The sequence below is a fragment of the Ailuropoda melanoleuca genome, chromosome 7 (assembly GCF_002007445.2).
Source record: "Ailuropoda melanoleuca isolate Jingjing chromosome 7, ASM200744v2, whole genome shotgun sequence".
In the NCBI taxonomy this organism is placed as follows: Eukaryota; Metazoa; Chordata; class Mammalia; order Carnivora; family Ursidae; genus Ailuropoda; species Ailuropoda melanoleuca.
This window is the reverse complement of record NC_048224.1, coordinates 34531646-34548315: the sequence shown is the minus strand read 5'-3', so window position 1 is coordinate 34548315 and position 16670 is coordinate 34531646. Positions and strand designations below refer to the sequence as shown.

Sequence of the window (16670 nt, the reverse complement as noted above, 5' to 3'; positions counted from 1 at the left end):
AAAACTTTTTAACTGTGCACCTCTCTTGGGACCCAAAAAAAAAAAAAAAGTGTTTTAAGACACTAGTATGTGTTTATCAATTAATTTATAAATTCTATATACATACAACTGTATTATGAAATGTACACCAAATTGACATTTTTAAAGGATGAGATCAAAAGAAAAAGGAACTAGGTTTATCTTAATGTCATTTTGCTATTCTTTGTTTCTAATAGTTTCGGTTCTGTACCATAGTGCCTCCTCATGGGTTCCTCTTAGCATACTCACAGTCCATTCTGGATTGCACTCCCTTAGAGCATAAATTCAGAGGCTCTGAATCTGAAAAGCAAGGATTCTGCAAACAATAAAATGGGACAGGGAATTGGAGAAGGGCTGAGATTTAGGAATATGTCAATGAGACTGGTTTGGAAAATCAGGATGCATTTAGAAAATATTCTTATATTAATTCCCTATGAAACTAGAAAATGAGCTTATCTGCATCTGAAATACAATAGTGGAATAGGTACAGGGTAATAGAGACATTTCCATTCCAAAAGGGAGAAAATGAAAGGAAAGGAAGAAAGAGGTCACTGGTCCTTTGCAATTTCAAAATCCAGCAGGGCAAATTCCATTAGGTTTCAAGGTTTCAAGGCCTGGGAATAATCCTCTGTGACATTAGGCTCCATCCTCTGAGTCCATAGCTCTAACCTCTGCACTCATGACTCTGGCCTTTGCACCTGGACTCCAACCTGTGGGCCTGGCCTCAGACCTCTAGGCCCATGGCCCCCAGCCAAAATCCATTTTTCCTTTTCTTTGAAGGGTAACACATGTTTACAGCCGAGCAGTTTTATCAGCCTGTTTCCTGCCTATAGATTTTTGGGAGTCTGACAGCCTCCTTTTATTTCACCTTATCTCTGTCCCTTTCAGTGCAAGCTGACAGTGTTTCTACTGATACACCATTTTCAAAAACCTTGTGGGTCTCCAGCATACAACACAGGGATCCATGACATTAGTTAAGATGGTCCTCCACATACCTTTTCTGGACAATCTCATGTCTATTCCTGGCTTGTGCTGTGATGGCTGAATGGATCCATGAGTCACACACCTAATTTCTTTAACACTAGCAAAAGTTTTCCAGCCACACCCTTTACCTTTAATCTTTACCTTTAGAGTAAAACTTAGAAAGTCTCCACAACAGACTTTCCTAAAAATGAATCTCATAATTTAATCATCTTTTGCAATCTGGATAGGCTGAGAATTTTCCAAATCATCATCTTGGTTTCTTTGTTCAGCAGTTATTCCCTCAATTCAACGTTTCCTCTCTCACTTTACTGAAAGCAGCAAGGAGAAACCAGTCCAGACCTTTAACACTGCTTTGAAATCTCCTCAGCTAAATACCCAAGTTCACTGCTCACAAATTATGCTTTCCACGTAACTGTAGCACACGACTCAGTTAACTAAGTTTTCTCCCACCATGTAACTGTATCACATCTCCTCCAATTTCCAGTATCATGCTCATTTTCCTCTGAGCCCTCACCAGCACCTTTAACATTCATAATACTACCAACATTGTGTTTATGACAATATATGTATTCTCTGAGACCATCTAGGCTTTCTCTACTATGCAAAAATATTTAGTTATAGATAAATGAAAATTTATATATACACACACATACACAAAATACCATAATGAACCAGTGATCAATCCCATCTGACCAACTGATAATTCTTTCATTCATCTAATATTTATTGAGTATTTACTACGTGGTAGATTTGTTCAAGGATACACTGCAGGTTATCTGGCTTGCTCAAGGATACAAGCAAAAGAGAGAATATTAAGAAATGAAGTCAAAGCAAATAGGGTGTGGAAGAAAGGCAGATCTTGGACGGCTTTACAGGCCATCTGGGGAGTCTTTCCAAGGTTTTGAACAAAGGAGAAACAATTTGATTGTGGTTATAAGAGCCCAAGAAATGTTTTATGAGAGACATTTCAAGGCATATGCTCAAAATGAGAAAAATTCCCCTTGAATCTCATTAATGCCTTATTTATAACTTATCAATCAAAGCCTTGTTTGCTCTTATTTCTAAACTACCTCATTCACACTTTAAGGGGTACTTTCCAAGTTAAATATCCCAGAATTTGTTGGTTCGCACAAACATATATGTATCATATAGACTGCTTCTCAACTTCATTTCTAATCTATTCCAATGAGCTTTTTTCCACAGGGAGTCTTTCCTCACCTTGCTTACTATGGCCACTATTCCCTAAGTCTTTTCCTTCTTTAACTGTGGAAAGAGTAACTACATCTCTCTATTTCATTTTCAGGAGCATCGAGGATACATCTGTAACTTACTTAAGAATGAGTCAGTGTCTTTAGATAACATTTAATGATCGGATTCTCTTAAATGGATGCAAAAGGTAGTCTGTACTCTACAATTATGGAGTGGTTTATTTCCTCTAATCTTTTCCTACTTTTATGTGTAATTAAGCTCAACTCTCATTTTTAAAGCAACAAGGCGTTATGATACAGACTGATTTGTTTCCATAAGCTTAACATTTTACTACTATGTGAATCTGAAATCTGAATAATGTTGTAGTCATTAATGAAAATCCCAAGAACCTGCAACTGATTCATTTCCATCCAGGGAAGTATGTTCCTATGCAGTTTTCTCTCCATAAATACACACTCTTCCCACAAATCTGCAACAATCCAGGAGCTTTGGTTTGCTTTTATTTTCTAAGGGGAGGAACCCACAGAGAAAAGAATCAATATTTATTTTAAAAACTACATTTGCGAGAGCAGACTTTTTGAAAGGGTAAGTTTCCTGATTCTCTTCCCATTATCATGACTATTTTTTCAGCTCCATTGTATCCATATTTAGAAATTTGGTAAGATTTAAGAATAAAAAGCTGGTCTCAGTATAGTTACACCAACTCACTAGGACATCTTCAGCCATTCATCAGCTTCTGGTTTCCAACCTCCTTTTACCAACTGCTCAAAATTCGTGATAATGCTACCTCCTGCACCTAAAAATAATATAAAACAAGAATATTTAGCCAAATATTATGAAGAAAATATTTGAAACAACCCAAGAAGATCCCCAAAATATTATTTTGAGGATAAAGAAAAAAGTTTTCTTGTACATTTATGGTACTGAGGCAATTGTAATTCCTCCCTTTCATCAGTGTTGGCAACTGCTTATTGTACCATAATTAAGGTTAAAACTAAGGTTAAGGAGCCTCAAGCACAGAGATGTTCCTAAAGGTTTATTTCAGGCCTAAAAAATAAAATTTTCTGCTTTATCATTTCATTCCCTGATACTGGTTTTAGATGCAGTACAACGAGAGATTAGAGAAGTTTGTTCAATTTCTACATACAAAAGAACTCAACAATAAAAGTAAGTGATGTAGAGTAAAGATGAGCCCATAATCAATCATATTTACTACTTCTAGATATTAGGATGAAAAAAACAAAAAAAAGAGCAATTTTTAATATAATCTTTTTACATAATTTCTTAAGTCAACTTGTTTTATTTACGGTGGCACTATACATTAACTATGAATCCCTCTGGTTCTGAGCTACTAATCAATCATAAAAATTTTATATTGTAAGGTAGTCAGGCTCAAAATAATGGTTGATGACTAGTACTAGTAAAAGTGCAATTATGAATTAACTTTACTAGCCAAGAGAAGACTTCCTCCTCCCAAAAATACTGTTACTAAAGTATACAATCCTCATTAATATAACTAGACAACCATTCAGTAGCAGTAGCATATCAATAATGGAATATTTACAAACATATGATGTTAATATTACCTCGAGCCCATCCAATAGCTATCATGACTATCCAGCCATTTTTGTAATAGCTATTAGCATGTGTGACTCCACCTACTATTTTCCAAGTTCTGGTCACTTCTTTCATTCCCACAGCCAAGAGTTGAACAGGTAGGAAAGAATAGCCCTGGGAAACTAGGTCACATGGGCAAAAAAATGTAATATACCTGAAATTAAAATTTAAATATTTTAATATATAAAGTATAAATATTTACAACAAAAATATTTTAATAAATATTTTATAAATAAAGTGTTAAGTATATTAAGTATGTGCATTAATATAGAGATATAATTATAAATTATTTAATGAATATTTAATATACACCTAATTTAGTTAAGTAAGCTTAGATTTTTAAACAATTAAATCATAAGAAGAGCAATAAAAAGAAATAAAAACCCAGCATATTGGCAATAACAATTTGGCAAAGCACAACAAACTGAACTATCCATATTAACGAAGAATTTGACGTCAAGAAGACCACAGATTGGATAGTTAATTTTTCTAAATCACAGGAGGCATATATAATAATTTGCTAAAAACATGTGATCAAAGAGGAATTTCATCTTGTTTGGACTTCTGAATACTCTATATATGCAAAAAGTATTTACTGAGTTCCTAATTTGTGCCTACTCTTCTAGAAGGTTAAGTGCTGAATCCACTAACTAAATAAAGCAAATGTATAATCACTTCTAGGATAGGGACTTCTCTAACTGGAGTGTGTTTGTCCCCTGGAAAAAGGAATTAGAGAAGAGCCCTTAGTAGCTGAGAAGGGCTGCATTTCAACCCTATTAACATCTTTACCTGTGCCCTTTTGTGCAGCACATTAACTAGGACTTATACAAAGAAAGTTCGTCTCAAGGAGACAGATTTGTGTTGAGGAAAATTATTTTTACATACATGTAAAAGAATATGAAAGTTGTTCTCTAATTAAATTGTGATACTAGTTTAAGAATAACTCACTCCTCCTCAGGTAAATTATTTTTGGAAGCCTAATTTTTTCTAAGCACCTGTTCAAACAGTTTACCAATAGTGTTAACCGGAAAAAACACTAGTTTTTTTTCTCCCATTTCTAAAATACTCCGGCAGACGATTTCATGCTTAAAGCAGAACATAATCTTTCTAATGGAGTGGTATAAAATACATCACCACATATCTGTGGTGTGGTATATATTCTATATATTTCTTCCAAAAGAACTGCAATTCATGATTCATAAAGTCAGAATTCCCAAAAGTATTCATGGAATATGAAATTTATTTGTTAAAATACTACTTCAGAGATCCAATGCAAGATGCAAGGGTTTGTTCAGGCTGAAGCACCCTTTCTTCACCTCCACTTACCAGTTCCTTCTTATTCTTCAAGGTCCCACTCAAATACTACCATGTACATTTGACTGTGGGAGTTTCATTTTAATATTCTCAGTTCAGACTAAATTCTGATGGCTCTGTACAACTAAAACAATCAGTTCTTATGCCTCAACATATCTCTTTACATATTTTTCTCTATAACATATAAAGAGTGTAAAGCTCACAGTAAAATATAATGGTCCTTAGATGGCAGTAATCATTCGTTATCCCCTCACCTAAAATTCAGCATGATGTAAAGTAGTTCTGAATTAAATAATTTATTAGCAGTTAATCAGGAGACAAAATATACCAAGTCAAAGAATCAGTTGATAATTAAAGAGTTTGAAAGAAAGGAATAAATTACGAGAGAAGTAAAAAGCATTATGAAAACAACACATATCATTCAAAAATTTTACATGTTCATATATTTTGAGAGCCTCAATACACCCCTCTCTTTAAATACAGAATAAGGAAGTCGATTAAGTACTGGGAGAAGATGTCACACTTAAAATAAGCAATTTTTAAAAATATTTGTAACTATAATAAAAATACTTTGGTATCCACCATAGAGCAGATTAAGAAAGGGGAATTAGGTTTCCCTTTAGCAGTAATGAATGCTCAAAAGTAAAATACTCAAAGAAACAACAAAAACTAAAAGAATACAGTATAATGACCCCATTTTCATTCTCTACACCAAGACTATCTTTAACATTAGTTAAAAAACCTAAATTATTAGCACTTGGACTTTTTATATTCAACTATGTGACATTATGGCATATGGTCTAAAATTTGTAATTATTGCTATTTTAAAATAAAATAAACAAGTCTTTATCCTATTTAATCAGATATTGTTAAAGTATACCTACAATATGCTAACATTTTAAACAGAAAACAATTCTCATTTCCTGTGTTAAATAGCCACAGGACAAAAAACAATTGTTTATTGTTCTCAGGAGATTCACAAGTAAACATATCAGACCAGTGGCTCCCTAAACAGCCATTCTTGCTCTATAAGGTAAGTCAGCTTTTTAAAATTCCCTTAATGAACCACTCAACCAACATGCATTAAGCAATCACCATGTCCCTCCTTTTAAAAAGATTATATTTCACCTCTTACTAAAATCGTCACATCTAAGGCAACTTTAACTTGTAAATTGTCTAAAGAAAACACACTGGAAAAGAAGAAATGGAACATATCAGACAAGAAACAGAATGAGAAGGAAAATGATTTCTCATACATTTTTAAGTCACATAGGTTAAAAGAGGGAAAAAATAGCAAAGAATAGTTCAAAATAATAGAGGATAGCCTAAAATAGGATGCAGATAAGATGTCAGCCAATGACAAAGAAAGCTAAACCAGTTTAAGTAGGAAAGGTGAAATTTAGGGGGCGCCTGGGTGGCACAGCGGTTGGGCGTCTGCCTTTGGCTCAGGGCGTGATCCCGGCCTTATGGGATCGAGCCCCACATTGGGCTCCTCTGCTGTGAGCCTGCTGCTTCCTCTCCCACTCCCCCTGCTTGTGTTCCCTCTCTCGCTGGCTGTCTCTATCTCTGTCAAATAAATAAATAAAATCTTTAAAAAAAATAAAAATAAAAAAAAAGAAAGAATTTAGGTTAATACCAAGAGCTGAGCAGAGAGAAGCTTCCCACAGTCAGAGAACCCTTGTTTTCACTCTATTATTAATTCTACTCCTCTGACTACAAAAGACAGTATTACTTAACTAAGCCAAAACAGAATGACAAATTAAATACAGTTCATATTAGTCTAATATGACAGGTTTGCTTTTGCTCTTATTACTCGAACAAATTAATAACTTTATGTATTTTATGTATGCTTTGAAAAATACTGGAGGATGACAGACCTATAAAACTATACCTTTTCTTGTATTTTTCCTCAAAGCAATAGTCTCAATTATGCAAATGTGCAATATTTAATAGTTGATACTTGGAAGTTTAAGGAAACCAAACTGGGGCACAAAACCCAGTACACAGAAAAATTACAAAATATTAATTTCCCCCAGAACAGATTTCAAAAAGAAAAATCCTACGAAGGTATACACTGTCTTCCAAACAATACTATACTGTGACACACCAAGCTATTGTTTCCCGTTGCCAGTAGATGGTGCTAATATCCACATGTGAGCACTATGAGCTGTTATACTAAATAAAGATGGCCTTTCCAGTAAGTGCATTCACGGAATCCCGTAGTTCAGCTTCCTAGAGTTTGAAATACATTCCAAATATAATTTACCTCTCAAATTAAAATCAAATAAAGCAAAGATTACAAATTTTTTCTCAACATTAAAACATTAAAAATAAAGTAGTAAAATATACTGTGTCTTTAAACAAGTATCCTTTTTTATATTCAAGGGTCTGAGAGGACAGAGATACTATCTATATTTCCAGAATCCAAAACAACACACTGACATAAGAGCCGACAGAGCAAGTTACTTAACCCATCTTGCTCAGTTACATCAACTGCTAAATGAGAATAAAACAGTACCTACCTCACACAATTCTTGTAAGGTTTAAGGGAAATAATATATAAAAAGCACTTAAAAAATGTCTAATACAAAGTGAATACTCTTATCAGTGGCTGCTATTATTACTGTTTTATAACCAACAACAATGCTCATCAGCAAAATAAAATACAGATATTAATAAATTATACAGCATGAGAAGGAATGTACTACAACCACATCCAAAGATATAGGTGAATCTAGTAATATAATGTTGAGTGAAAAAAAACAAGTCTCAGGGGTGCCTGGGTTGCTCAGCTGGCTAAGTGTCTGCCTTTGGCTCAGGTTATGATCCCAGGGTGCTGGGATCAAGCCCCGCATCAGGCTCCCTGCTCAGAGGGGAGTCTGCTTCTCTCTCTAATTCTGCCCCGAACCCCCCACCCCACTCATTTTCTCTCTCAAATAAATGAAATTAAAAAAAAAAAAAAACACATCCCAGAGAACTATATACAGTATAATATTCCATTTTAAAATAGGGCTCAAAACAAGTAAAACTAAAAACTTATTGTGTAAATATTCATATGTTATTATGCCTTCTTTTTTTTAGAAAGGTAAGATAAACACAAACAGGAAAGAGGTTATCTGTAGGAAAAGTGCAGAGAAATGGGGCAGGGGAGAAGAAATATATGTAAGTTATTGGTAAAGTCCAGTTCTTAGGTTGGATGCAATACAGTGGAAATGTAAATTAGTTAACCACTTTGAGGAATGATTTGGCATTATGTAGTAAAGTTTTTTTTTAAGATTTTATTTATTTATTTGACAGAGACAGAGACAGCCAGCGAGAGAGGGAACACAAACAGGGGGAGTGGGAGAGGAAAAAGCAGGCTCCCAGTGGAGGAGACCGATGTGGGACTCGATACCAGAACGCCAGGATCATGCCCTGAGCCAAAGGCAGACGCTTAACAACTGCGCTACTTAGGTGCCCCTCGATAAATCTACTCTTAAGCAAATACCAAGAGAAAATCTTGCTTGTGTACACCAGTAAGTACATGGAAGAATGTTCTTAACAACACTGTTTGTAATAGAAAAACTAGAAACAACTCTCTGTCAACGGAAGAATGGATAAATAAATTATGACAACTAATTCTAGTATGCTATAACTGAAAATTAATAAATTACAACCATACACAATAAGACTGAATCTCAAGAACACAGACTGACCAAAAACAGCAAGTCACAGAAAAATACATACACATGATGCCATATATAATACTTTCAAAAACTATATTGTTTAGGGATATAATGCTTAAACACACAGAACACAGAAAAGTAAAGGAATGGATAAGCACAAAATTAAGAGTAATGGTTACCTCTGAGAAAGGAAGAAAAGAGATAGGATCAAGCAGGATACAAGGGACACTGAAACTAATGGCAAGGGTTTAGGGAAGATGGTGGCAGCACTGGCTGCATAGACTTTATCTCTTCAAATCCCAACATAAAAACAGGGCAACTAGAAAGCAAAACCAAAATCCCATCCACAACACTTAAAATTATGTGACAAGGTATCCCTTCAAACCCCAAAATGCAAACAGGCAGAGACAATTCACCAATACCCATAAGACCTATACTTTTTTGAAGAAGAAGAAAGCAACAAGGTGGCAACTAATGGACCACAGAACAAAACAACGCCAAAATAGCAAAGGGGTACTCACTAGAAAGCACAACAGGCCAATTTGGAAACAATAACAACAGCTGAAACTGGGAGAGAGCTGGCATTCTCCAATACCAGGTGAGACAAAGGGTCCACAGTAAAAAGTTCCTAAGAGGTTAAAGCATTTTAGTCCCCATGAACTTCCAAAACGGATCCACCCAAGCTGTCTCCCAGAACAAGCCCCATGTGAAGAAAACACTGGTATAGAATCAAAACTGAGCAGTACAGAGCAACAGAAGAAATGGAAGGTTCAGACCAAACTGGGTAATGGAAAAGAGACGCAGGAAATCTAAGAAAGGTCTGTCCTCATCTTTTGAACACTATAAAAACAACAGAAGCAGGAGCTCTATGAAGTCAGAACATCTTTCCTGAATTACCCTAAAAGTTCAAGAAACCCAATTCAACATAAAAATGACCAACAGAAAAGTATCAAGGTCAAATATCACACAAATTTATTTTAAGAAAAAAAGCAGAATAAATCCCTACAGACAATGAAAGCACTCAGGAAAATATGTCCACTGAACAGATCAAAACTGCAACCCAGTATTTCCAAACAAGCTAAAGACATTAAGAAAAGTGATACAACACATAAAAGAACAACATACATCAAAATTAGAAAAACTGAGAACTGAAGGTTCAATTCTTGGGGGAAAAATTTTTTTTAAAGGAAAAGAAATCACTTCAGTAATGAAAACCAAACTAGATTGAAAACAGAGAAATAAACATAACAATACCTTGAAAGAAATAGAAGGGGAAAGGGAAAAACATTTTAAATCTAAAAAAAGAGATTTAAAAAGTCCACTGAAGAAAGACAAAGAGCCATATACCAACCACACAAGTTCCTGAAGAGTACAAATACTAAAATAATTTGTTCTCAGTTAAAAAACAAAAAACAAAATACCATGTACCTACTAAAAAGAAATATAGCACATACCTAAAAATACTGACCCAGAAGGAACAACACTAAGATTTATTTTATTTAAATTATTAGGCTTTAACAGGAAAAAAAAATATTTGGAGCATCTAGAAGAATGTGACTTATAAGGAAAAGAAAATTAAATGATCATCAGACTTTTTCCACAGCAATGCTTTATGACATAAGAAATGAAGTAACATTTTAAAATCCTCAAAGATACAAAGTATAATCCAATTATTTTATACCCAGTAAAACTGACTTTCAAGTACAAAAGACACAAACATCAACATATGGGAATTGAGTGATGAATCTCCTAGAGCATAAGCTTCAAACAACCAAAATCACTAAAGAGACACAGACATAAGGACTAGTGATAAGCATCGAACGTAAAATTAGCTGTAAAACTAAGACTGAATGAGGATTAGGAAGGGAAAAGTAATAGTATGTAATAGTTACAACTAGGACAATGTAGAACAGTACATCTATTTTAAAAATGGGAAGAGAACGAGAAGTATATATCCAAAGAAAATTAATGTTCTCAGTAATCACATCAGTGGTAGTATTAGTACTATTACTCCAAAGCTATTGTGTATTGTGTGTATAATAAAGAATAAAAGAAATAAGTAATGTTGGAATATTCTAATTCTTTTATGTCTTTTGCCCTCAAGAAAGAAAATTCTCAGTGTGGAAGAAAGGAGATACATACACACACATACAAACACACACACACACACACACATATATATAAAATATATATAACAGAAAAGGCACTTTTATGTGTTAAGGTTCTTTTATGTGTTAATGAAGGCTCTATGGTCTTGAATTTGAATTAAAAATATCAATATGAACTCATGAATAATTTTCATCCTTATTTTTCCTAGTTCTGACCACTGAAAAAGCTTAGAAACAATATCAATCCAGTAATAATGAACATCTCTACTGCTCAAATTTTGGTCTTGAAATGCCATTTCTCACTAAAAGAAACCAGAGATACACAGAGAAATGAGTGCTTGCAGAAGAAAAGTACAAGATGAATCTTATATTAAGTATTAGCAAGGAGCTGAAGAACCAATCTGAAGAAGCTCCCACCAGCCAAAGATGAAACAATCTGAGCATCAATAACGACACCTGCAATTTATTGAAACCTATAAAATACACTTAACTCTGTAAGTTCATAATTACTCAAAAAAAAAAATGGTCACCTTTGGAGGATGACAGAGGACCAATTAATTATCATGAAAACTGGTACATAAAGATAAAGAATCAAGGATTTTTCCTGCTGTTCCTGTATGTTCCTACAACTGGGTAACTAAATAATAGATGATTGATGGGAAGTATTTATTTATACTACTCCATCTAATGCATAAGAAGAAAAGATAGAATTAGACTATTACCATTTTGCAATTCCCAGTTAATTAATTCACTCATTAAGTGTAAGAGTGCTAATGTCAACAAAAAAGAAAGCAAATCAGGTATTTTGGGCCTCTTATGGTCTTGCCAAAGGGATCTAACCTGAATCTGATTTGTATTTTGAACCAAGCTATCAATTTTCAGGAAACACAGAGAATACAGTAATATAATGATCTGCACCATGAGTATGCAATCAGCACATTCCAGACTATGGAAAACTCTATACATGTCAAAGGGTTCCAGTTCTTCAAAAGATAAATTGTAAGGGAAAAAAGGTATGGAGGGGGAACATAAAAAATGAAAACGACTTAAGAGACATCAATTTTCTTAAGAGACATGACTAAATTATAGTGTCTAGGGATGAACATTTGGATGATAAAATTATAAAAATATACAAGCAATTACCGTAAAAGTCAAGATAATGGTGTGCTGCTGTAATGGTTACTTAAGGTGGGAAAAGCATTGTGATTGGAATGGGACACACAACACGGGCTCCTAGGATGAAGGGCAAAGCCTTATCTCTTGACCTGGGTAGTGGTTTCAAGGTTATACTTTATAATAATTCATTAGGCAAAATATTTGTTTTTTGTGGTTTTCTAAATTTTTACTTTATAATAAAAAGATTCTTATTCTAAATGATGGAAATGCAGTTTTTATTGTATCACAGTTCTTTATACATTGCATATATTTTATAAATATTCTTTTGTACCTGTTCAATATTAATTGAAAATTTTTAAAGAAAAAAAATTTTAATAAATAAATAAAATAAAAGTAAGATAAAAAGATTTGATCCTAAAAAAAGAAAACTGTTTAAAATGAAAACTCATCTAGGGGCGCCTGCGTGGCTCAATCGGTTAAGCGTGTCTGCCTTCGGCTCAGGTCATGATCCAGGGTCCTGGGATCGAGCCCCACATCAGGCTCCCTACTCAGTGGGGAGTCTGTTTCTCGCCCTTCCTCTGACCCTCTTCCTGCTTGTGCTCACTCTCACTCTGTCTCTCCAAATAAATAAATAAATCTTTAAAAAAAGGTGAAAACTCATCTTGGTTAAGATCATAATCCAAACGCTAAATTGAATTCAGACCCTGCCATTCATCAATTCCCTAAGCCTAAATTTCCTCCTTTATAAAACTGGGATAATAAAAAATCTGAGGTTAACAAATCATTATATACTATTCTATTAATTCACCAAGTAAAAATGCATTTATTTTCCATTTCTAACATACTCTTTAAGCCAAGAAAGCATCCATTTATAGACAAGCAATTTTATTTCTTTAAGGGATCAAATAATCAAGACCTGTAATCCTTACTACTCAATCACAGAAATCCCTTATAACAATACATAGTAGTCCATTTCTTTAGCAATGTATTTAATGAACCTAGAAAAGTACTTATCAAACAGTTCAAAAAACAAAGTCCCTGTTCTGATAAGCTATTATTCTAGTAGAATGAGACAGATCAACATAAAAAAGAAATAAACAGATAATATGTCAGACAGTAATAAGCCCAAGAAGAAAAATAAAGAAGGATGATGTGATACTCATGGGAAAGGAGGTGCTACTTCAGTCAGGGAGGCCTCTCTGGGGGGGAAAAATAAATAAATAAATACACACACACACACACACACACACACACACACACACACACACACACATACATGCATGCCTTCTGGGGAAATAGCATTACAAAGAGAAGATGCCAAGTACAAACATACTGAGGTAGAAAAACACCTTATGTGTTCAAGAAATGGTAAAACCAATGGTGGCTAAAACAGAATGAACAGGAGTACAATGGAAAGACATTACATCAGAAAGAATGAAAGGGAAGATATTGTAGGATTTTATAGGCCACAGTAAGAGTCTTAGATTTTGCTCTTAAACAGATAAGAAACTACTAAGCATAGAAGTAATATGTTTTAACTTATTTTTATTTATTTATTTTTTTATTTTTTGAGTAGGCTCCACACCCAGCGTGGAGTCTGACACAGGGCTTGAACTCACCACCCTGAGATCAACACCTGAGCTGAGATCAAGAGTCAGACACCTAACTTACTGAGCCACCCAGGCACCCTTCTAACTTATTTTTAAATAATCACTTTGTCCATGCAAGAAAGAGTGGTGGTCAGTATACAGGAGCAGGAGTGGAAATGACAGTAAGTGTCAGACTCTGGATATCCTACTTTTTATACAGTTTCAGCATTATAAAAATTATAATAAATTAAATTATAAAAATTATAATAAATGCTAAGCTGATCTCTTTTAAATATTGTTATAGAAATAAAAGTCCTTGAGAAAGCCTTTTAAAACACAGCATTATACCCTCTAGGTCCATCCATGTTGTTGTAAATGGCAAGATGTCATTTTTTTTTTAAGATTTTATTTATTTATTTGACAGAGAGAGAGACAGCCAGCGAGAGAGGGACCACAAGCAGGGGGAGAGGGAGAGGAAGAAGCAGGCTCCCAGCAGAGGAGCTCGATCCCAGAACGCCAGTATCACGCCGAGCCGAAGGCAGACTCTTAACGACTGAGCCACCCAGGCGCCCCAAGATCTCATTCTTTTTTATGGCTGAATAATATTCCATTTTATGTATATACCGTATCTTTTTTATATACTTATCTATGGATGGACACTTGGGTTGCTTCCATTTCTTGGCTATTTAAATGATGCTGCATAAACACAGAGGTGCATGTATCTTTTCAAATTAGGATTTTCATTTTCATTTTACCCAGTAGTGGAATTACTAGATCATATAGTAATTCTATTTTTAATTTTTTAAGGAATCCTCATTCTGTTTTCCACAATGGCTGCACCAATTTGCATTCCTACCAACAGTGCACAAGGGTTCCTTTATCTCCACATCCAGGCTAACACTTGTTATTTCTTGTGTTTTTCATTTTAGACATTCTGACAGGTATGAGGTGATATCTCATTGTACTTCTGATTTGCATTTTCCTGATAATTAGTGTTGTTAAAAATGGACCTGGATGGTATAATGCCAAATAAAATAAGTCAGTCAGAAAAGACAAAAACATTATGATTTCACTTACATGTGGAATTTAAAAAACAAAACAAATGAACCAAGAAAAAAAGAGACCAAAACACTCTTAAATACAGAGAACAAACTGCTGGTTGCCAAAGGGCAGGTGGGTAGGGAAATGGGTGAAATAGATAAAAGGGTTGAAGAGTACACTTATCATTATGAGCACTGAATAATATATAGAATTCTTCAAACATACTGTACACCAAAACTAACATAACACTATATGTTAATTGTACTTCAAAAAAAAAAAAAAGGAAGGAAGGAAGGAAGGAAGGAAGGAAGGAAGGAAGAAAGAAAGAACAAAAGAAAACACATAGCAGGTGAAAGATTATACTTTAAGAGATGGTTAAACAAGTTATGTGAGATAGGGGCACCTGGCTGGCTCAGTTGGTAAAGCATGCACTCTTGATGTCAGTGTCATGACTTTGAATCCCACACTGGGGGTAGAGTTTACTTAAAAAAACAAAAAACAAAACAAAACAAAAAAAACTAATTTATGAGAGATAGTGGCCATTAAATGTCAAGCCTCCAAAGTCAAATTTCCTGGTTTTGATCGTAGTTCAATCACTTACTAAACATGTAAATTGTAGCAAAGTTTCTCAATACCTCAGTTTTCTCATTTGTCAAATGTAAAAATAATGGTTACCTTACAGGACGCTTATGATGAAATATGAATATAAAGAATTTAGCTGATATACGGTTAACAACTTAGAAAATATTAGCTATCAAATTTATTATTCTACTTCTACTTGTTTCCACTGCCACAGGTTTCCACTATTACTTCTTCCCATTGCCACTACTACTTATAATATTCCTTTTTAAGACTGGTTACGTATTCATTTAAAAATTAACAATAAAAATGAACTTACAGTGTTCCTAACATTATATATTTGATAGGGTTTTTAATCAAAAGTATTGTTTCTGCTTCAGATGTAGCAAAGCACTCTGACTGCATTATAGTTTTTTTTTTAGCTTGATGGATCAATCTTAAGGATAACTAATATTTGAATTTTTAAGAATCCAAAGCAATTCCTGCTAACATTTTTTCTTCACTTCAAAACTAAATTAAAAACAAAATTAATGTTGAATCCCATGACTCTGAAAAATCCAACAGAGAATATGACAAGAATGATTATTACATATGAATCATAATCACTTGGATTTTTTGTGTAGTTGGTCACATTCCTGATTTTATCCTGTTGTACATCTGTTTGTATGAGTTAGTTAAACTGTTTTGGGCCAAATATTTGGTGCCCTTTCACATCTGACAAGCTTCCAACTAAAGATACATAAAACAATGGTAACAACACTTGCCTCTGGGAAAAAGGGAAGGGTGAGAAAGAGACAAACTTTATACTTAAAAACATTGGCTTTATTTGGATTCCTTCCTTTGCACATGCATTCACTTTCCAAGAACATAATATAGGTTTTAAAGAAAAAAATTCATTTACTAATAATTTACAAAACAATTTTAAAAATGTCTCATAGTTCACCATAATGGCAGCTTACCAGATTGAAGATGCCAGTAATATATTAGTGTTGTTTGCAAAAAACCTCAACGGAGGCTCTGCAAGCAATACACAGGATAAAATTCCTCCACCAAAGCAATGGAGCATAGCAGTAAACCAGCTGGAAACAGGATTCTTCCATGCCACTGCCACAGCTCCTGAAATGGTAAAGTAAAAATGTGGTCTGAGATAATTGCATACTAAACAAATCCTAAAGTACCACTGGCACTAAAGAAATAAACTTCTTAATTTCATAACTTTCAAAAGCTTACTCACAGGTGCAACAATCACTACCATCATAAACTCTATCTTTGGTTTTAAAGCAAGACTGGAAACATTTTAAGACATACGGGATGTGGGGCACCTTTAAAATACTGTCCAGGCTCTTACAACCAGTTTCCTAGTAGCACATGTTATTATAAACAATCTCCTTACCTACTCTCTCCTTTTTTTTTTTTTTTTTTTTTTTTTT

General features: G+C 34.1%; 1 protein-coding gene across 2 annotated transcripts in view; it reads right to left on the bottom strand.

Moving 5' to 3' along the window:
• The window catches only part of TMEM38B (transmembrane protein 38B), a 52786-nt gene that overhangs the window by 17532 nt on the left and 18584 nt on the right, over positions 1-16670 (bottom strand). For both annotated transcript variants that reach the window (XM_002927670.4, XM_034664228.1), the window contains 3 exons: positions 16200-16356; positions 3798-3982; positions 2920-3007 (listed from right to left, as the gene is read on the bottom strand). In XM_002927670.4, coding sequence (XP_002927716.1) covers positions 2920-3007; positions 3798-3982; positions 16200-16356 — 430 coding nt within the window. The remainder of the gene's footprint in view (positions 1-2919; positions 3008-3797; positions 3983-16199; positions 16357-16670) is intronic.